Here is a 23,362-nt window from a genome sequence, read left to right on the forward strand (position 1 = left end):
TTAAAAGTGCTTAAACACACAATAAATAACCATAAATATTAGTCAATAACAATCGATAATTTAAAATATATCATAGAATAAAACCACACTGTTAGTCCTGCATAAAACCAATGACGTGTATTATCATGTTAAAACCTTAAGGCAAGTAATTCAATGTGTAATAATAAATGATAATAATAACAATAACAATAATAATAATAATAATAATAATAATAATAATAATAATAATAATAATAATAATAAATATTACAAAATAGAGAAAGAAACACAATTATTAAAATATATATAAGGTAGAACAAAAATTGTAAACTTGTTAGAATTCAGCATGAATGGAACTTCAGGTTCCCTTGTTTTGGAAGTTTTCCAAGGATGTCTCTATCTAGAAGAGTGCAACATACAAACATTGATGAATATATATGACAATAACATTATTTTAGAAAATGTCAAACAAAAGAAGGTGAAATAACCTCCCATCACTGTCTGACTGTTTTGCTGGTTTGAAGAAAATCAGATTTCAGGCCTCAAACACGAAGAGCTACTGACAGTTCAGCTCTGTAAAAAAGAAATCAGCTGATTTTTACTTGTTCTCTGTGTTCGTCAGTAAATGTGTCACGTGCTGACTCTCCTTCATCCATCCCTTCGTCTTCCTACAACTCAGCACTTTAATACCCTCTGTCTGACACTGCCATTGGCTGCACAGACAAAGTTCAACAACTCATCATCTTGCAGCCAATTGACTGAGTGTAAAAATCAAAGAGCGATGACAAGTTATGGCTGCTCACTAGGGCATTATAGGCCACGAATAGTGTTAGTTAAAACTTTAGACTACTCCCCAAAAGTCGATGAAAAGTCGAATATAATCTCGGCAATAAACATGAATGTCCCCAGATTTCTTTTATTGAAAAACATCAATAGTGGCTGACACAGCGGAATGAGCTGTCATAAGGACACAGATTATTAACACATTTTCCTCAGATGGTAAGTGTAAACAGAAAATAGGCAATAAACATACAAACAGAAATTAAAATCCTAGCCTACTCACCACTTATAAACACGCCGTAATGAAAGTGCAAAAATAGAAAATACTCAACATCTGTGTGTAATAAACTGACAGTTACTTGCTGTCACTTCTGTCCTCATTGTTTATCCTCATTTTGCACTTCTGGTTAGCAACAACTGTCCGCTACTTTACTGCCTTGTACTTCAGTGACTTGTTTACCCACAGCGTCCCCTGCTGCATATCTGATGTAATAACATGGCTATCTATACATTGCCACTACTTCATTACTGCACCATGTTAAAACCACAGATGAATAGATATTCCACAATAATGCAGCAACTGTAGTACTGCACTGTCATTTCATGCTGTATTCACATTGCTTAGTTTGTAAATGTCGGTCGTAGCAGCAGTCACATTGTGAGAATTTGGTTTTTAAGATTATATGTATATGTAATCTGTAGAGTTAGGACGCCACCTTATAAACTTAGTGAAACGCTTCATAAATTCATAGATTCATAAATGTTCATGTCTTGTAAATGGGCACATGCTGTTATTTCTACTCTTTAACATATATAATTCATTACTCTCTGTAGCGCCATTATCTTCATGCAGTTTTGTTGAATATAAATATTATGTTATATTATATTTGACTCATTTCATTTTTGCCATTAACATCTGATCTTTTTTAGTCAATTTACATTTTAAAATGTTTCTTAAGAATGAGTCCCAGTTCAGACAAGACGACAGCGCTTCAGTGTGTTCACAATGTGCTGTCGGATCTTGGCGGTTCTGATGCCGTAGATGATCGGGTTGAAACAGCTCGGGAACAGCAGGTACATGGTGCTGAAGAACACTCGACTTGAAGCAGGGAGACCGTTTCTGATCCGATACGACAGGAAAGCAACAAGTGCGATGGTCAGGCTGACGATGATGACCACGATGTGGGTGACACATGTTTGGAGTGCTTTGACCCCGGACCCACCGGACTTGGGCACAGAGCTGAATATGACGATGTAGGAGGCAGTGATAATGATGAAGTCAGCTACAGGGATGAGGAACACAGTCAATAACCCAACCAGGTTGTTGATGGCGATGCTTCCACAGGCCAGCTCCACTAAGGCCATGTGCTCACAGAAACAGTGGTTCATCATGTTTCTGAAGCAGAATGACAACTTTCCTGCCAGGCTCACTAACAGCGAGACCATGAACACATTTCTGAGCACTAGTGGGATGATAAACTTGAGGAATCTCATTAACGCCATGCGTTCATGGTAGTAGAGTGGCATGCAGATGGCAAAGTAGCGGTCCAGCGCCATCCATACCAGCAACGTCGACTGAAAAGTTCCTACAAAGTGAATGAAAAACATCTGAACCAGGCAGCCAATCAGAGAAATTCCCCTCCAGTCAAACAGGAAGCTCAGCAGCATGTGGGGGACAAAGAACAGCGGGAGACTCAGGTCCACACATGCCATGCCGGCGATAAGGAGGTACATCGGTGAGTGGAGGCTTCTCTGTGAAATGACGACGTACAGCAGCAAGGAGTTGGCCGACAGCGACACAACGAACATTATGAAATAAGGGATGAAGAGGACGGGCCTCAGCGCTCCGAGTTCGTTGAAGCCGTCGAGGACGAAGTGTTTGTGTGAAGAGACGTTCTCCATCCTTCTTTCTTCTTAAAACCACCTTGCAGGGTTTTAGTTGGATTACCTAAAAACAGAGAAACATTTTGAAAAGTTCAAGCACTTCTTTCACAATCTGTAATCCAAATTTATACGATGGTCTGGGTGAATACTCAATTCTGATTGCCTGCAGGGTGTCCATTAAAAAGTGTTATAGGACACCTACTAAGTAGTTCTAAAACGAATATGTGAGTTACAGTGCGGTTCGGGACGCATTTTTCTGTCCAAGCCTGGCCCGCGTCCGACAGAGCAGTAACCAAACCCGACCTGAGCCCGACAGGCATTAAGATATTTATGTCCGAGCCCGACCCGAGCCCGACACAGTTAAAATCTCATTTTTTTGTCATACTTATGACACATGTACGTTTGTTTGTGTGGAAAGCTTTTATTAAGCAACTGTAGGAAGGCATTTGGAAATGTCAACAGATGAGGCTTCAACGCACACGGGGCAACAAACACACAATAACACAGGCGCGCACCTACATAATAAGCTGTTTTAAATTTGCAGTGATGTGACCGAGCCCGACCCGAATCCGAATATCATTTCTAAATATCTGTCTGAACCCGGCCCGGCCTGTCGGGTACCGTTGGGTCCCGACGCGCTCGGTTCGGGTATCCATCCTCTAATGTGAGTATGTTATTTCCAACATTGAGTGTAGTCCTTAAATGGCTCATCATCTGAACACCAACAACACAAGATGCAGGAAGTAAGTTACACTGCCCCTCTGAACGGACTTTTGTTTCAAAGCAATTATCTCTCATCCCGTTTGCTGTTCAGCTCGCTACTTCAGGCTGTGGCCGACAGTAAACATGGAGTATCATTTGTTCATGGAAATCTTTGTATTGATTTGGGGACAATGGCATGGCTGGATAACTAATGTGTCTTGTTGTTAAACATTCTAAATTATATTTACTGATTGTCAACCGTACACAATGTTATTGACTTTAAATCTTGCAAGCATATTGTCAGCTTTCTGGCTTGTAGATGTCTTAGCTGAAGTGTTAAATTGGATCAATCCAACGTTCATAAATGTGACTTTTAGTTGATCAACACCGACGGGAAAATGTTCTGGAGTCCCATCGAAACTCTCATCTCTCCTAACAGGCCTCAGTGACTACTGTTATACTGATAACACTAAAAAGAGTATTTATGTCTGTGGCATTTGGGTTTGGCACCACAGATGAATAATACACATCAAAATGTATGTCTGTCTCTTAACCAGCTCAACAATAAAATGCTGCTCATATATTTGTAATGATAATCCAAATAAAATATATATAATGACACTGAGAAGAATGGACGAGGTACTTTTACTTCTGATACTTTGAACCGCAAGGACCAACACTGGACAACAACTAAATCATTAAATTATCATTGTTTTTTTATGCTGATATACAGTATGTCTGTTTAAATCAGTGATTTTAGTAAACAAAGCAGGGTAAACATGACACAATTTTCATTTATGATCAACTGTTTACACCAAAGCTGCAACTACACAATCACAAACAATCATACACCGCATAACCCCAGTAAATCTGGTGTAGTTGATTCATCTTTGCAGCTCTAATAGGCATAGTCATTTTTGAATGGTCTCTTTTGTTGCAAGATACAGACACATATTTCCATTATAAGTTCTCGGAAAATGTTGAAATACTTTCACAGATTTCAGAATGTTTGGTTGAAATGGTTGAAATTGTGATTTTTGTGTTTTGAATTTTGTTGGTGAGGCTACCCTTGTGTATACATTTTGACCGGTGATTGTACCTTTAAAAATACTCTCCTGAATCCCTACATTTTGTTTAATCTATGTTGTTTTAAGCACAATAACTAAACTTAGTAGCAGAAAAAGCAAGGTCTGTAAAATGAATTACATGAGAATCTACTTTTCTTCAGTAAGCCACAGAACAAACACACTACTTCAGAGACGGATAAAGCCTGTAGGCAGTTTTCAAATTTGACTGTAACCTGAAATTCTAAATATTTTCACCTCTTGACTACAGGACATACCTGTCTCCTATACATCATCTTATTCCAACATTTTTGCAAGGGTTTTATTGGCATGAATGTGATCTTTACTGGATTTAGTAGCTGCATTTCTGAGGTTTGAATGATATAAGTTAAGAACCTCCCAAAATTGTGTTAGAAGGATGACAACAGATACTGTAGTGACTCAAGAAGAGGCTAAGAAATCAAGTAATATAGCAATGGCAGGTGTCTGTCTGCTGGCTGAAGGGAAACTTTGAAATGACTCAAGTAAATATTTGTCAGAGAAAAAACAACACATTAGTCCCATGAAACATTTTAGCATACAAACCTTAGCAAAAAGCAGCGCTGGATCATCTTTCTTTGGGGTATTTGGTCAAGAATCTCTAAGTCATGGTATCTAAAATAGCATAAAAAGGCAGATGACTTGAATCCAGATATATCACAATCACTCACAGAAATGTCTGAAAGAATTGTCTGACTGTTTTGCTATCTGAAAAAATTGTCAGATTTCAGGACTCAAACACAAAGAGTTCAACACGAAGAGCTGCTGACAGTTCAGCTCTATAGAAACGAAAGGGGTTTTATTTGTTCTTGTTGTTTGGGAGTTCGTCAGTAAACGGGTCTCGGGTTGATGATGTCAGCTGCTGACTTTCCTTATCCATCCTTCATCTACCTGAACGCTGACTCAGCACTTTAATGCCTACTGTGTAAGGGTCTGTCATTGGCTGCAGAGACAAAGTCCAACACTTCGTCATGCTGTTGGTGTGACGGACTGAAAATCACAGAGAGCAGCGGCCTGACACAGCATATTGTTCTTTTTAATCCTAATCGTATCACGTCCGCCATTGTTGTTGTGTCGCGGCTATCACACACACACCTAAAGCATGCCAGTAGTAGCCAGTAGCATGACGCCAATGAAAGCTGAAAGGAAGTCACGCAGCTGATCCCTCTCCTTACAACTGTTGAAAAGAGCAGTGAATATGTCACAGCTGTTGATTTATACACAACAAGGTTTCACTCAGCTATTTTTATACTTATACTACACTGGTATATTTACGTTATAGAGCAGGGGTCTTCAACGTTTTTTAAGCCAAGGACCCCTTAAGTAAAAGAGAGATGGATCAGGGACACCCTACTACATACATTGTATAAAATGAAGTTGCATATTAAACTGGGCCTACAATAACGTGTGGGCGGCCTAAAGCCTTTATACATACCTATTTGGTGCATAGAATACTAAGCTGTTAAAGTAATAATTGTTGGCATGATTTTATAAATCATGTTTAAATGTAAAACATACATGTGGCACAGTGAATCCTTAGGCCGGTTACACACTGGATGCATCGCGCGAGCGTGGCGTTTCTGTTGCGTCTCAGAAGTGTGGCGGCTGCGTGGATTTTCTGTGTCCTACACACCAGAAGTGTGTTTGACGCGGGACATAGCGCTCGGGACATAGCGCTCGGGACATAGCGCCCACACATTCAAACTCTGAAAAATGGGTAAGTGGCTGGTTTCAACATAACAAAAAGTCACGTGATTTGGATCACCCTTGTTCGACGATGGGGAGAGAGTTGTTAAACATAAATATATAGCCTACTGATTTGATTAAAGCAAGACAACGTTGACAGTATTGACTGCAAAATATGTTACAGAATATTTCGTTCTGTATGACAGGTGCAATATTTTAAAATCTTTTCTCTGAAATTTTTTATTACATTTATATCTGCATTGATGTCAAAACCTCGAGACTTTCAAACATCAAGATGTCATTTATTAATATGCATTCATGTCTAAATGACATATAAACATATTTTCCTATTCTATTTTGCCTGGAAACGCTTCCAACACGCTCGCGTTTCGCGTGAAAAATACGCGTCGGTTCTGTTTCTAGCAGGCATGCCTCACGCAGGCCGTGTGTAAGCTCTAACCTGTTAACATGGGAGCCGAAATATAAACGGACATGCCACGCGGCTGACACGCTCACGCGACGCATCCAGTGTGTAACCTGCCTTAGGATTCACTGTATCCGTGGATCTTAGTGACTACCATACCTATGGGCCAGTAAGCCTATCATCAGTGGGTTTTTTCACAAATTGTGAAGCGGATTTATATTTGCTAATTATATTGCAAATAATATGTTGGATTCATATTAAGATATTTAAATTTTCATGGAAACTTTCAAAACATTAACAATAATTTGGCGGCCCCCCCCTGCAGTAATTCTGAGGAGTCCCTTGAAGATCTCTGTTATAGAGTATATGTAAGCCACGTTGTTTCTCTCTGAGCCTATCTGGAAGCTATAGAATCACAATGTTTGTTTACAATAAAACTCCTGTGTCTCCTACATTCAATTTAACCCCGCTGAGCAAACAGGGACGAGGAAAAACTGGATTTACTTTCATCTCCTTCAACCAGTGGCGGTTTTTGGCACGGGCGCCCGGGGCGGCATTTTTTCATGACACATGGGGGGTGGCACAAGCACACAAAAAAATCCTCAAGCGGTTTTCTACTGTATTATCTATCATTTCACCGTGTGGGGAATTGGCAAATTGGTGTCCCTGCTTGCTGAGAAGGTACCGTGCCCAGAGAAGCTGTGAGAAGGGGAAAAGGGAGGGGGGAGCGGGGGAAAGTTGACCTCTGGATCGAACGGTTTGCAGGGCATAGGTGCCGATACCGTTGGTGCTCCACTAATACTGAGCACCCACGAAGCTGATCGCGGTTATGTGTCAGTTAAACTTTTCATCTCCAATCCTATCCTGAGTTGAAAGATAGCCTACTTTACGGCTTTATCATCGAGTTGATAGGCGTGTGAGTTCGTGTCGGCCGTCTGAAATGCAAACATTTTTTGAGTACTTTTTTTTTAAAAGGGCGTGCCCCCCTGAGCACCCACGGAGGAAAACATAAATCGGCACCTATGTTGCTTGGTCTCCCAAATGGAACGGTCCGGACAAGGGGGGGAACGGGGGATGATAAGGATCTATCGGAGATCTACCCCAATTTTTGGACTGCTCTCAGGATTGCACTTCTCTGCCAGTCACCAGTGGCTCCAGCAGAGAGGAGCTTTTCAAAACTAAAGTCCCAACCATGTCCCAGGAACAGCTCACTGGCCTTTCCATCAGTATCAATCATTCAATAGGGGAGCAGATTTCATACGATAACATCATTGATGATTTTGCATCAAGGAAGGCCAGAAAGGTCAGGTTTTAGTTTAGTTATTTATTCTATATTTTATTTGTATATTATTCTTAATATTTTCTATTATTGTTGCTCTCTGCTCATTTTTTATATATCTGATTGTATATATATTTTTGGCACATTTTTATATATATATTATTATTATAACAACATAAGTGAAAGAGAAAATTATATTTCTCAATTGCACAAATCTTTCGTTAGAACATTTGAAAAACACATTTAAGAGAATCCAGTTATATAAGTATTGCAATTACAACAGGAAACACACTTTTTAAGTTGCACAATCTCCACCTCAACATTTTCAAAAGACAATGAACACAATTCTACACAAAATATGGCAGTACAAGTAATCAGAACTTAAAATAAATATACACTATAATATAGCAATTTTGTGTGTTCGAAGGGGGTCTCGCCCTGGGTGTAATTCAATGAAGAACTGCCCCTGCCTTCAACTAAAATGCATTTTTAATGCTTTCATATGTCACCACTTTGACTAATGTTAGCTTGGAGAGCTAATTTACCTGTTGGGCCACATACTAAAGCAAATGACACCACCCAAACTAGCAATCAGTCCAACCGGCTGTGAGAACATGCTGTTCGTAACGTTAGATTTGGTTTATCAAAGACAATAGCAAAGCAACACAGTACCGAAAATAAGCACAGCAGAGACCACAGAAAGGTCGGACCATACATCTTTAAATGTTACAGTTACCGCTAAACATAACAGAAATAAACACGTTTGCTGAATTCACACATCTCTGCAATTCAAATCAGCCATTTATCTACAGGAAGTAATTGTTGTGTTAGCGCATCGTCACAGTGATTCGGTCTATTGTGCTTGATGTAAACACGCTTGTTATTTTCCTGTATCTTTAGGAGAACATTAGTGCAGAATTCATTCAGGATGAGGCCGATGTGTCTTCTGTGTCTCCACATCAAGAAACAAACTTTCTGGAAATATCTGAACTCCTGCCAGAACACACAAACACATTACGTCAACCAGGTAAAGGTCAGTGACAACTTTATTTCCTCTACAGGCCCAAGATCTGAAACATGTATTACATTGTTTGTGCTACAGTGATATGTATGGTGAAAAGAGATCTGGCAGTGGGGACTCTGATGTGTGATTTCATCATGTTTACTCTATCGTTTGACAGTAATGAGCCTCGGCAGATTTTCTTTCTGTGTCAGCGCCATCAACAACAGCAGCAGTTATTTCCATCTGTACCACAACACAAGGCCAGACCCCAGAGGCATCTGTGGACACTTGGACACTCTGGAGACTTGAACCAGCTTCACTAACAGGCCAATTAGCACACTCTGCATCATGGGAGGGTAGTTGCGATGGTTACTGATGGAAACAGAGCAGCTTCAGGTGCTTTGCTTTGGGTGTTTGTGCTCCTGTGTAGTGACCACAGGATATATTATATTTTGTTTTATCGTTTCTCCGGCAGGGGTTTGGTGGCAGCCACAACACAATGTATTATTTGGAGATTAGAAAGATTAAAAAAGTGAAGAGGATAAGGGCCACTAAAGTGTTTATTTTTCATGTTTTATCCAAAGTACAAATCCTGTTTACTTCTCATCTTCGCGGATTATTATCCAAATCATCAATTTTTTACATTGATTTACTTCCAAAAGAGCCACTATTTCATTTCATCTTGCCAATAAATAATCCATCACATAACTAACCTTTGTGTTTGAAAGAAGTTCACCTATACTCAAACATCCAATCTTCAGGGCCTCTAAAGGTCTGGGGTCACCAGGACAGCTGCCAACTTTGCCTGATTGATAATCCAGCCTTGGGTCTGTGAATTACAACACTATCTGTTGAACTGTTGTTTTTGTCATTAGTACGTTAAACCAGAATATGAATATTACGTGGTGATAAAACAATTATGTTTTTTTTTTCGAAATGAGATTGATTTCTCTGAGCTTTCGTTCCATGAATGAAGGCATCAACCAATCATGTTGTGATGTTTACATATGATGATTGTGAAATATACACCAGCCATTTTTTCACATTATCACGCCCCCGGTGTGTAATGGCCTTTACTGTTGAAAAGAGCAGAGAATAAGTCATAGCTGTCGCAAGAAGTTCACTGTTAGAGAATTATTTTTTTTTTTAAATCAGCCATGCTGATAAGCTGTTATTACACAATTTTGTTGAATACTTAATTCTTGATTGGTCAATAATGGCATTCCATGATCTGTTTTTTCTTTATAACAGACCGTTGCTATGTAGAGCAGACCGTTCTAGCTAATTGCTGCTGCTCTGCACTGCGCACTACCTGGGTCGGGCTTCTGTCGGAGATCAGACGCTGGTCAGTGTTGGGTACTCGTAGGTGTACAGATTCAATTATTGGCATATTATATAAGATGTTTATCAATATTAATAAAGTTATGAATATGGTTATTAATAACTTCATCAAATCAACAAACAATCAAAATGGGGCACCACCCTTTAACTTCAGGGGCCAATATTGAACTGTGAAATAGTCTGATTAGTGGTGTTCACTTTAAAATACAGACCTTAACTTGGTTAGTCTATCTGGTATTCTCTAAAGGAACAAAAAGGGAAGGGTGAATCCGAGCACTGACCTGTGTTCAACCAGCAATTATTACAATAAGTACACAAATAATCATCAAACTGCTGCTGCCGGAGTCAGAGACAAAACAACAGAACTAGAAAATCCTTTTGCTTCCCTAAAGTCACTGTGTGGCAACATTTTGCCTTCCCTGTGAGTGAGTTATGGAAACAGACAATGAAGTTAAAGCATGTGAGCTCCGACTTGACTCCAGGGTGCCCTCAAGTGCACTTCGTAAACACTGAGAAACTCAAACTGTTGATATAAAGTACCCTTCTGACATTTATTGGCTCTTATTTTGGCATTGCTGTCACAGCTAAAAAGAAAATGTTTAAATCAAAAAAGGAATTGAATCATGACATTAAAATCAAAAGTCAATTAGAATGGTGGATTTGGAGAATCTTGACACCCCTAGAACCTTTCAAATCCAATGAAATCAGAATCAGAAATACTTTATTGATCCCTGAGAAGAACTTGGGTACCTGGTGTTAAATAGAATATACATATTTTTTAGATTGACACCCTGTCACCATACTCACATGGTTGACCCCTAGTTTGTTCTAGTAGACATCGGGTCTCCAGATGTGAATATCAACAAGCTGATGGGCTCATCAAAGCCATCTGACCTTACAGAACGTGTGTTCAGTGCTTTTGTGAGACTTATTTAGGTTGTTTTAAGTAGTACCGCTGTTAGAATTATGGGACCACAGCAAGAAGGCCCTGGGTTTGAGGCGACCTCTAGCTCATCCAGTAGAGTGTGTGTTTGGTGTTTTAAGCCCCCAATGTTGCCTTCCAGGCAGCGCTGCCTGGTAGGCAGTAGGATTAGGCAAAGGTTATGGTTAGGGTTAGGTGCCTTGAAGTCGACGTTGGGGGCTTAAAACACCATTGAGCGTAGAGTGTGCGCGCCATATAGGCTGATTCCTTGGCAGCAGCCCAGGTTCAAATATGTTTGCTTCAAGCTGTGCTATCAATTAAAAGCCATAAAAGCCCAAAAAAGTATCTTTGAAAACACAGAAGGCCCTGAGTTTGATTCTATGAGCTGGCTGTTTTTTTTTTTTTTGAGTGGAGTTTGCATGTTTTTCCTTCGGTTCCACGGTTTCCTTTAACAAACCAAAGACATGTAGGTGACTTAAAATTGGTAACCCTGCCTCGATACAGCATTTCCATATCAGTCTGTTTATTTGATAGTATTGAAATCATCCTTTGAGATTTTGAAAAAACGTTGTATATCATAATGCCTTGATACCAATAATGTGCACCAAGCCCTAACCACTGACAACCAAAAATGGGAAAAGAGTACGGGTGGATAAAAGTGACACAATGAAAACATTAGTTGGTATTGAAGTAAGACCATAACCTACCAACTAACCAAACGAAGGCACTCCACAAAGTTTACTTTTTTGCTGGCATTAATTAAACATGAGTATCAGCCAGTGGGTCCTTTCGTAATGAGGTCACTCCGCTGCTGTGGGCGTCCTCTGACTTCTTTTAAACTCCAAGACAAAGTTGAGTTTCAGCTTAATTAAGAGGGCCTCACAGTCTACAGCAGGTGAAAGCTCACATTTACACAGTGTCACAAACTACTTCTCTACTATCTACTTCTAACCTAAGCATTATATTCACACAGAAAATGGTAAACTATGGTGACTCTATTTAGCACTATTATTATTACTGTTAATTTGCGCTTGATGTTTTGGCTGCAAATTGTGTCAAACAAGCAGATGTTTATAGCAGGCACATTATAACCCACACCACAACTAAAAATGTAACGAAAGTTTTGCTTTGTGTGCACAGCAGTAGATTTGCTGTGAACCAGAACAAGGCTCATGATAAACTCCACTCAGGTTTCATATTTCATACTTGGTGCCTACTTTGACACCGGGCTGTTTAAATACCTATGTTTCATGATTGTTATGTCTCTATATGTTTTTATTATTTGTGCCAATCTTTTGCTGATTGCGGTTATCTGTATGAACAGAAGCTTACATGAACCTATGTACCTTTTTCTGTGCAGCCTGTTTGTAAATCAACTGTATGGTAGTACAGGGTTGTTTCCATTCCTTCTGGTTCAGATCTTCTCTGACATTCACACTATTTCTGCTCCTTTTTGTTTCCTGCAGATTTTCTTTGTGTACTCGTATGGAAGTATAGAATTTTTAAACTTAGCCGTCATGTCTTATGACCGATATCTTTCTATCTGTTATCCTCTGCAATATAACACACGTATGACATATAAGAAAGTTGCCAGCCTTATTGCCATAACATGGTTACTTGTATTTTTTGTGAATTTTTGTACACTGCCTTTGATTGTTCCTCTACAGTTGTGTGGGAACATCATCAACAAAGTGTACTGTGACAACCACTCTGTTGTAAAACTGGCCTGCTCTGACACGACAGTCAATAACATTTATGGACTCATTGTTAGTGCCTTGTCAGTCTTTGTTCCTCTAATTTTGATCCTTTACACTTACATGAAAATCTTTAAAGTGTGTTATTCTGGTTCTAAACAGACCAGACAGAAAGCTGTCAGTACCTGCACACCTCACCTCGCTTCTCTGATCAACTTTTCCGTTGGAGCTTGCTTTGAAATATTACAGAGCAGGTTTAATATGAGCAGTTTACCCATTATGGTGCGCATTTTTTTATCGTTATACTTTCTTACATGCCCGCCACTCTTTAACCCTGTAATGTACGGCCTGAAACTGTCTAACATCCGTGTTGCATGTAAAAGTCTTGTAAAAAATGTAGGCTTTTAGTATTTAGCAGCCACCTAACAGATGTGGACCTTTGTATTGTTCTGTGCATTGTGTTATCATCTTAAACAAGTAAACACTGAGATATGACTTGTGTTTGATGTTTTTTCCCATCAGTCATTTTTAATACATAGTATAAATGTCAGTGGGGGGAGCTGTTTATTTCACAATTTCTTTTTAAATTATATTTACAAATTACCAATATTTGTACAAACTCATCTAAGAAGGTCACTCAGTCTCAGATTTGTCGCACATCAGGATGACTTTGATTAAAATCACTGTCACATTCATTGATTATTGTGTTAGTATTTTTTCAGGCTGCACATCATTCTGTCAAATATCAATCAAAGGCAAAGTTATAAACTTCATTTTAAATTATTTATGATAATTTTAATCATTTTTAGCATCATCTCCCTGTTCATGATTGTTTAATTTGATCCTGAATTGTGAAGTACTTTGTAAAGTCAGTTTCAAAATATATTCAATCAGTATAAACTCACTATAAATATAATAACTTATTGATCATCCTTCTGTCTGTGTACCTTTAATAATAATAATGACAATTGAGATTTTACTGTGATGATGGTTTGCAGAAACGTGATGAATTAGTGATACAGACGCTATAAATAGCCACAGCCATGCAAGTGGTCACGGCTAATGACAGCTGCTCTGGCATGTTGGGAAACTGCATTTTCTTACTATATAGTAGGCATATTTCTAACTGACATGTCTAATGAGTGGTTATGCTAGCGATGTTTGAGGGCATTTCTAAGTGGGGAGTGGAAATGAGGCCTGTGTGTGTGCACCTAGCTCCACAAAAATTCAGATTTATAAAACAGAACCAGGCGTACGTGCAGCTTTATAAATCGAGGTACATGCATATTATTGTCTTTGGCTCATCAAAAACATATGCAAACAACCTATGAACGGCTTCTAAAAGCCTATACCAGACTGTGGAATTCTAGTCAGGTTATGTTTGTTTTTGGAATCCAGGCTCTAACAGGTGGTAATAGGTGGTGTCTACAGATTGTAAAGCCCTCTGAGGAAAATTTGTTTGTAATTTTGGCCAATATGATTAAAATTGACTTGACTGAATGCTGCCCTCAGCCAAATGTTGAGAATTTTATTTTCAATATGCTGATGCTGTTATGTCCGTAACATGGGTGATCATCCTTCCATCCATCCATTTTACTGCCGCTTATCTGGGGTCTATCGCCATGGCAGCCAGCTAAAAAAGGTAGTTCAGACATCCCTCTCCTCAGCAACATTTTCTAGCTCCTCAGATGAGCCAGATGAGATATATAAACCCTCCAAGTTCTGGGTTCTGCCCCAGGGTCTGCTACCAGTTGGACGAGCATGAAAACCTTCGAAGGAAGGTGCCTAGGAAGGATCCTGATCAGATGCTCGAATAACCTAAACTTCCCTTTTAACACTAAGGGCATTTTTGCATTACGTACGTTGAGTACGATTTCACATTAGCAATGTTGTTCCGTACTTGAGTGCACTTGTATTATCTTTTAAACTATTGTTTGTGAGTGTTCGTTGGCCTGTATAGACTGGGAAGCTGCAAATGAATTGCCCATTGGAATTTAATAAAGTGTCTGAACTGAACTGAATCAATCATTTGTTTATGTAATGATAGAAAAGCATGCTGCAGATGGACCTTCCTGGCCCAGAGACCGGCAGAACAGTGAGGTGAAACTCCACGGCGGTCCTCCGCTGCCGTCTGATATAGTGGCATCAGTATTAAATTGAGACCGTCTCATAACCGATTAAAAACACCTTGTAGTTGTTTTGAATAGTACTCCACTTCCCAGTTTTGGAACAGTTCAATTTTCACACTTGATGTGAACTATACCGGAGTACACATGATCTAAAATTTGGGGTCAAGTGTACTCTGATCCGTTCCGGGTCCCTGATTTGAAAGCTCCCTAAGGATCAGTGGCTCTACTTTGAACTCTCTCCGGGAAGTCTCCTAACCCTCTCTCTTAGGCTAAGCCACCCTACAGAAGAAAATCCTTTCAGACACTTTTGTCCCACAATCTCAATCTTTCAGTCACTACCCAAAGCTTATGACGATAGGTGGAGGTCGGAATGAAGATCTACTGGTAAATTAAAAGCTTTTCCAGTACAACACCTGCATTACTGCTGACATTGCACCACTCCACCTTTTGATCTCACGCTCCATTTTACCCTCCCTCGTGAGCTGGACCCTGAGACACTTGAACTCCTTAACTTTGGGCACTCTCAGCCACAGCTCTATTACTCGAGTCCAGTCTTCCAAATGATGATGAATTTAGTGTAGGCTGACAACTGGAGATGACTAATTTTGTAGTGCTTATAGTTGTTAGACCAAAAATTTCTAGAAATTTGTCCTCCCTCAGGTGGCAGTAGCTCAGTCCGTAGGGAGTTGGGTTGGGATCACTGATTCAAGTCCCAGTACGGACCAAAGTACAGAGTGTGGATTGGTAGCTGGAGAGATGCCAGTTCACCTCCTGGGCACTGCCAGGTGCTCTTGAGCAAGGCATTGTACCCCCCCAACTGCTCAGGGTGCTGGTCCAGCACTGGCAGCCCACTCACTCTGACATCTCTCCATTTGTGCATGAATAGGTCCTGAGCATGTGTGTGTGTGTATTTCAGGCCTGTGTGTAGTGATTTCTAACAAACAGAGTGTAAATTATAATTTCCCCACTGGGGATCAATAAACAGTATAAATTATTATTATTAAATTATTATATATACAAATAACTCAGGATACATTTTATTATAACTGCAAACAAGTAAAAATAAAATAACTGTTAAATCTTTTCAGTCTTTCATTCTTTTTAGTTTGGCACAACATATGGGCAGAGGACTTTAACTCAGCAGACTGGGCTTCATGTCCTGTTCTTGTCCCGCAGGTCAATCAAATGTCTTGTTTTGTCCACAACTCAAAGATATTCAGTTAGGCTAACATATGTTAGGCGAATCAATTGGTCATGTTGTCCCAGCAAAGTTCGTTGAGCCTGGATAGCTCGCTGAAAGCTTTCCTCGTGTGCCTCGTGTTGTTTCTCTGTTGGGTCCATGGCCAGATCGTTCTGTTAGGCTATGGTCAAAACCCAGCACACAGAGAAAACAACCACGGACTCAGAGTGTGGAAGAGCGTGTAGAATTTTAATGAAAGTTCAGTTCACAAAGTAGCAAAGAAATGAAAATACTGAAAGGGTCTGCTCCTGACTGGAGAGGGGCTGAGGTGGGCAGGTAGTGGAATGTCCAGACGCTTCTTTAGTCCAAACAAGGTGGTGGAAGACTGGAGGTGAAAAACTGGAGACACGGAACGCCACGGCAGCAGGTTGAATGGTGTGGGTCTGAGCGGGGACAAAAATACAGCACATAAGCAAGAGCAGGAGAAAATAAACAAAACAAAACAACACACACACAGTGGGGACAAACACACATACAGACACCACCGACACAGTGGGGACAAAACAAGGGAGGAAAGGGACACAGAACGGGGAAAGAACAGCTGCCCACATAACAGTTTACTGTCACAGAGGAGCAGTGCTGTACAGTAAAGAAGTACAGATACTTTGTTACTGTACTTAAAGGTGCTGTAGGTAGGATTGTGAAGATCCAGGATTTAGCCAAAGAATTTGAACGACAACTTTTCAGTCCCTCCCACCCTTTCTGCTAAAGCCCAAACGGTCTCCTAAGCCCCTCCCCCCACAAGGAAGAATGAATGCGTGTGCCTGAGCAGTGATTGACACACAGTTAGACACCCCCACCCCGGCCCTGATTGGTACATCTGAACAGGGAGCGGTGGATTTTTGCAAATCTCACTACAGGCTGTAGGTGGAGCCAGAGGAGCCGGATTATTTTTAAATGACCTGCTTCATGTAGTTCTACTGTAACATAGGGTCAGTTTCAGCAAATATGACAGAAAGTTAGTTTTATAAGTCTTACCTACTACATCTTTAAGTAGAATTTTAACGTGTCTGTACTTTACTTCATTATTCATATTTCCGGAAACTTTTACTTTTACTCCACTACATTTCCCCAGAGCGTCTTAGTTACTCGTTACAACAAAATAAAATCAGAAGAAATTTGTTACACTGGAAAAAAGCAGGTTTGGCGAATCATTGCTCCAATATCGCAAGTTAATGCACGCTCCGTTCCAGTTGGCGACCTAATGCCTTTGTTGCTAAGCGAAAACAAAAAAAAATACAAAGGCCAAAACTAAAGAAGAAAAGGAGGAAGCATAATGATTGATAGCGTCATGGAAACACCTGGTGCAGGCTCTGCTGCCATGGTAACAGATGATGATGACCCCGACAACAGTTGTGATGAAGATAACGTTACACCCATTTGGCCATAAAGTTAATAATCAAAGTTTTTTTAACTTTTACTTTTACTTCTAATACTTAAGTACATTTAATATCAGAAAATTACTTTTGATACTTAAGTACAAGAAACATCAGATACTTATGTAGTAATATTCTAAAAAGTGACTAACTTCTTCCAAAGTGCTTTTCTACTAAGATACTTGTACTTTTACTGCTTATTTAACAAGCTGCAATCAGAGAACTTTTACTTTATTTCATAATAGGAAAATACTTCACACTCTAGACAGATGCGTTAGAGAGGGACCAGCAGGTCGAAAGTTGGCGAAGAAACTCCTGCCCACTGTCTAACATGCAAAGAAAAAATGTAATGGCTGGCAATGTTTCCGTACCTCTGTTAGACAAAATGATGAAGATTGTGCCTGAAGAAGGCTTAGTACCGAAATGTTGCCAGCTATTACATTTATCTTTGCAAGTTAGACAGTGTGCAGGAGTTTCTTTGTAATTTTCAAAAAAAATGACTGATTCATTGATTATCAAAATAGTTGTAGTAACTGTAAAAGTAAACTGATTGATTAATCAATTAATCTTTGCAGCTCTAGTACCCAGAGTGTTAAAAAGTAAAGCCAAGGGGTCCTGACCAAGCATCAGTGTTTGACAAGTTGGGAGTGAGAATGTGCTGACCTTGTACTTACATTGTAGGTCTATAGGCTGAGCAGGACATTTTCTATGCTAGAAACCTTGGTTTCCCTGTGTCTGTCCTTGTGACTTTTGGAGTGATGGAAAGTAACTAAGTACATTTACTTGATTGTTGTACTGAAGTACCATTTGGAGGTACTTGTATAAACAGCATCAGAGGTTGAAAAGTTGAGTTAGTTAACTTTATTTTTCACAAAAGAAAATGCACAGTTCTACATTAGAGAACTTCTAATGTCTAATGATTAAGTGAAAGATTAATAAGTAAATCTGTTGAACAACTTCATATTAATAGCCTACATTTGCCATCAGACTTTTGCCTATGACACGGATTTTGGACATTTTGAGGCCATACATTACAGGGTTGAAGAGTGGCGGGAATGTAAGAAAATATACTGATAAAAATATTCGCATCATAATGGGTACATTGCTCAAATTAAACCTGCTCTGTAATAATTCAAAGCTGGCCCCGACAGAAAAGCTAAAGAGGGAAGCGAGGTGAGGTGTGCAGGTACTGACAGCTTTCTGTCTGGTCTGTTTAGAACCAGAAAAACATACTTTAAAAATATTCATGTAAGTGTAAATGATAACAATTAAAGCCCCAAAGATTACACCAAAACATAAAATAAGCCCCAGTGCATTAACTAGATGTGAATCGGAGCAGGCCAGCTTCACAATAGAGTGGCCGTCACAATACACTTTGTTAATGACGTTCCCACAGAGCTGGGAATGGGAGTGCAAATATATAGTATAAACAATACATGCAATCAAAGGGTATAACCATGTTAGAGCAATAAGAGTGGCAATCTTTTTAGATGTCATATGAGTGTTATATTGCAGAGGATAACAGATAGCAAGATATCTGTCATAAGACATGATGGCTAAGTTTAAATATTCAACAGCTCCATAAGTATATACACAATATATCTGCAGGAAACAGAAGGGAGCAGAAACAGTGTGGATGTCAGAGAGGATCTGAACCAGAAGGAATGGAAACAACCCTGTACTACCATACAGATTATTTACAAAAAGACTGCACAGGAAAATGTACATAGGTTCATGTAAGCTTCTGTTCACACAGATAACCACAATCAGCATGACATTTACACTGACAATGAAAATATATAAAGACATGACAATCATAAAATATAAGTACTTAAAAGGCCCTGTGTCTAAGTAGGCAGCAAGTGTGAAATATGAAACCTGCGTAGAGTTCATCATGATTATTCTTTAGGTTCACAACGATTCTACTGTGCACATCAAGCAATAATTCTGATACCTTTTGTTAAAGATTTGTAAAAAAAAATTAAGTAGCTTCAACTTGGACTTGTCTGGCACAATTTGCAAACTAAACATAAAGCACACATTAACAGAAGTCAGTGTAGTAAGGCCAAACAGATTAACTGTCATGGAAATAATTGTATAAAACATCCCTAGGTGGACCATTTTCTGTTCAAAGTCACAATAATGCTTTGGTTAAAATATACAAAACAAGTCAGTGACATTGTGTGAATTCACCTGCTGCCCCACTGAGATCATCCTGTGAGTCCCATCTAACTGAGCGAAAACTCTGCTTCAAAGTCTTTTAAAACATCTGAAGAGGGAGGACACCCGCAGCAGCAGTGTGACCTCAGTACCAAAGGTCCCAATGATTAAAAACTTTTTTTGAAATTATTGTCAGCAAAAAGAACTCTTAAAAAGTCTGCTGTTTGTAATCTCTAACCCTAACACCAGACAGTTTAGGAATAGTCCAATTTAATTCACCTAAAAGAAGGTGTTTCAGTCAATTGCGTGCCTTTCATCAATCTATCTATACCCGTTTATCCCAGGTACCAGGGTCAGTTATCTGGTTTGGTACACCTGGCACTGAGCAGGGCAGATCGAATGGCTGAGTTGTATCTATTCCATCTGTTCAGTGTTGAACATTTTCTTCCACCAAGGGTTAATGGTTTTATCTTTTAAAGAGGCCTGTGGAGGTTGAGAGATGTGTGGTATCACACTGAGCACCTTTTGACCATCTGCATTATTGGTAGGGTTTCCTGTCCATCCAAATTGTTTCTTAAGCTTGATATATGGTTAAATCTACACCGTAAGTATGCAAGTACATATCCCCAAAAATTGAAATTCACATAGAGGCAAAGCAGACCACAACAACTGTGATTGGCTTGCTTGGCCATGGCTTGGTAGCGTCACATTCCTTCTACTCGTTCCCAGGTTCTCCTTCTACTTGAACAACATGAGTTCGAGGAGAGGGTTAACTTTTCCTGCAACAGCTTTCCAACCATGGTCAGAAAGCACAGAGGAGACATATGCTACGGTGTAAGTTCTGCATAGAGTCTACATACTTCTATAAATCAGCCTTCATGGTTCCTTTAGATTCTGCTCATGGGAAGCTCCAGGTTACGGGTTAAGTTCTTTAAGTGAAAATTAAGTAATTATTAAGTAGTTAAGATAAAGTTATACAACAAAAAATTCAGGAAATGGCCAAACAGACAAATATTAAAACAACAACTAGAACTGCAAGCAGTTAAGGCAGGGTCCCAGCCCCGATGATGCAAGTTGCCCCGGGTCAACGAAAGTCAAACGCAAGGTGCAACGACGGGTAGGCTAAGGCGTGAGCTGCAAGGTCTGTAGTAAATTGAAAATGCAAGCTTCCCAATTACATTTATTTTATACATCCATTCTAAAAGCATCAATACATTTTTTGGGGTTGTAATAGGCCACGCCCATTTCAAGCAATCAGTACACCTTTGTGTTCCATTGTGTCTCAGGAGTGGCCCTAGATCGTACCCTGCAAGTTTCATAAAAATCACATGAGCCCTTCATAAGATATACATTTTTCTTATTCCTGTGGCCCCCTAAAGGCCAATATTTGCCAAATTTGGTCCAGAGCCTTAGAGTAGCATGGCAAAAAAGAATCTTAAGTTTTGCGTTGACAGCATTTAAATGTAGAAGAGATATGCAAAAGTTCTTGTTTTGGTCGCTAGCTACAGATATATATATTTTTTTATTTGCGCATTTTTAAACCGATCTAAATTATTTTGGTAATGTTTGTTGTTAAAGATGCTATATGCCAAGTTTCAGGCAGATCGGGCAAAGACCCCATGGGGAGTTCTAAAAACAGATTTTATTACAACGCCCCTTTGCTGGAGCAGTGTGTTAATGTTTGTGCCTGAGATAAAAACGGAGACCCTGGTTAGAAAAAAGTGTTGGACGGGTCAAACAACACAGGACTTTCACCCAGGAGACCGGGGATCATGTCCCGCCGTTTTTATTTGCGCATTTTTAAACCGATCTAAATTATTTTGGTAACGTTTCGTCAGGGTCCATCTAAAGATGCTATATGCCAAGTATCAGGCAGATTGGGCAAAGACCCCATGGGGAGTTCTAAAAACAGATTTTTATTATAGCGCCCCTTTGCTGGAGAAGTGTGTTAATGTTTGTGTCTGAGATAAAAACGATATATGCGTGTTCAAGCGTGCAGGGGTAAAGTCCTGATCCATTAATCACTTCTAAAATTCAAAAAATCCTTTTGAGAATTTTAATCTTAATCTTAATTAATTAGGTCAGCAAAAACGATTTGATAAGACTTTCTTGAAACTAGCGTACAAGTCAGTCCACCACAAAAGGTGTAGGCTCAAGTAATCTAAGATCATTAGCCCTTCTCACATATCAAGATTTAAAATACAACTTACGACCAAGCTACACAGTCCATACTAGTCCAGACAATAGCCTGACTTCACCAACTATACATCCTTTAAATATAGAAACATTCGCCTTCAGGTGATGTATGTTTTAGTGACTAAAAACCAGTCGTTGAAAGATTCAAACCAACTTTATTTACATGTTTAATTTTACATCATTAGGGACACATTATCATCACTGTTAAATGTGCTGTAGGTAGGATTGTGAAGATCCAGGATTCAGCCAAAGAATTTGGACATCGACAACTTCTCAGTCCCTCCCCCCATTTCTGCTAAAGCCCAAACGGTCTCCTAAGCCCCTCCCCCCACAAGGGAGAATGAATGTGTGTGCCTGAGCAGTGACTGACACCCCCCCTAGCCCTGATAGGAGCATCTGAACAGGGAGCGGTGGATTTTTGCAAATCTCACTACAGGCCAGGGTGAGGGGCCAGACAAAGAATGGTTCAAAAACCCTATGAAAAAACGAGGTAGAGATGGAGTGACCCTGCCCGGAGGAAGCCTGGGGCCCCCGTCTGGAGCCGGGCCCAGATGGAGGGCCCGTCAGCGAGCGCCTGGTGGCCGGGTTTGCCACGGAGCCCGGCCGGGCACAGCCCGAAAAAGCTACATGGCACCTCTCTCTCCAACCCACCACCTGTGGGAGGAACCGCTGGGGTCGGGTGCGCTGCCACATGGGTTGCAGTGAAGGTCAGGGGCCTCGACGGACCAGACCCGGGCAGCAGACGCTGGCTCTGGGGACGTGGAACGTCACCTCTCTGTGGGGGAAGGAGCCGGAACTTGTGCGGGAGGTGGAGCACTACCAGTTGGATCTGGTGGGGCTTACCTCTACGCACAGTCTCGGTTCTGGAACCATACTCCTGGATAGGGGTTGGACTCTTTTCTTCTCCGGAGTTTCCCAGGGTATGAGGCGCTGGGCGGATGTGGGGATACTCACAAGCCCCCGGCTGAGCGCCGCTACCGAGAGGGTCGCCTCCCTACGCCTGCGGGTTGTGGGGGGGGAAAACTCTGACTGTTGTTTGTGCGTATGCACCAAACAAGAGCTCGGAGTATTCGGCCTTCTTGGAGACCTTGAATGGAGTCCTGTATGGGGCTCCAGTGGGGGACTCCATAGTTCTGCTGGGGGACTTCAACGTGCACGTGGGCAATGATGGAGACACATGGAGAGGCGTGATTGGGAGGATTGGCCTCCCTGATCTAAACCAGAGTGGTTGTTTGTTGTTGGACTTCTGTGCTAGTCATGGATTGTCTATAACGAACACCATGTTCGAACATAGGGATGCTCATAAGTGTATTTGGTACCAGAGCACCCTAGGCCAAAGGTCAATGATCGATTTTATAATCGTTTCATCTGATCTGAGGCCGTATGTTTTGGACACTCGGGTGAAGAGAGGGGCAGAGCTGTCAACTGATCACCATCTGGTGGTGAGTTGGGTCAGAGGGTGGG

At 40.4% G+C, this 23,362-nt stretch overlaps 3 protein-coding genes across 3 annotated transcripts; 1 reads left to right on the forward strand and 2 right to left on the reverse strand.

The window, feature by feature from the left end:
- Positions 1–1,731: 1,731 nt before the first annotated feature.
- Positions 1,732–2,661, reverse strand: LOC116057863 (olfactory receptor 52E8-like). Its single transcript, XM_031310450.1, has one exon. It carries the CDS (start codon positions 2,659–2,661, stop codon positions 1,732–1,734), a length of 930 nt encoding a protein of 309 aa, XP_031166310.1.
- A 9,614-nt stretch (positions 2,662–12,275) lies between these two features.
- On the forward strand, positions 12,276–13,205 carry LOC116057864 (olfactory receptor 11A1-like). The gene has a single exon (XM_031310451.1). It carries the CDS (start codon positions 12,276–12,278, stop codon positions 13,203–13,205), a length of 930 nt encoding a protein of 309 aa, XP_031166311.1.
- Positions 13,206–16,170: 2,965 nt separating this feature from the next.
- Positions 16,171–19,435, reverse strand: LOC116057865 (olfactory receptor 5F1-like). Its single transcript, XM_031310453.1, has 3 exons — positions 18,518–19,435; positions 16,400–16,549; positions 16,171–16,287 (listed from the first exon to the last, which is right to left on the reverse strand). Exons 1-3 carry the CDS (start codon positions 19,433–19,435, stop codon positions 16,171–16,173), a joined length of 1,185 nt encoding a protein of 394 aa, XP_031166313.1.
- Between the last annotated feature and the right edge of the window lie 3,927 nt (positions 19,436–23,362).

This window comes from Sander lucioperca, chromosome 5 (genome assembly GCF_008315115.2).
Source record: "Sander lucioperca isolate FBNREF2018 chromosome 5, SLUC_FBN_1.2, whole genome shotgun sequence".
NCBI classification, from domain to species: domain Eukaryota; kingdom Metazoa; phylum Chordata; class Actinopteri; order Perciformes; family Percidae; genus Sander; species Sander lucioperca.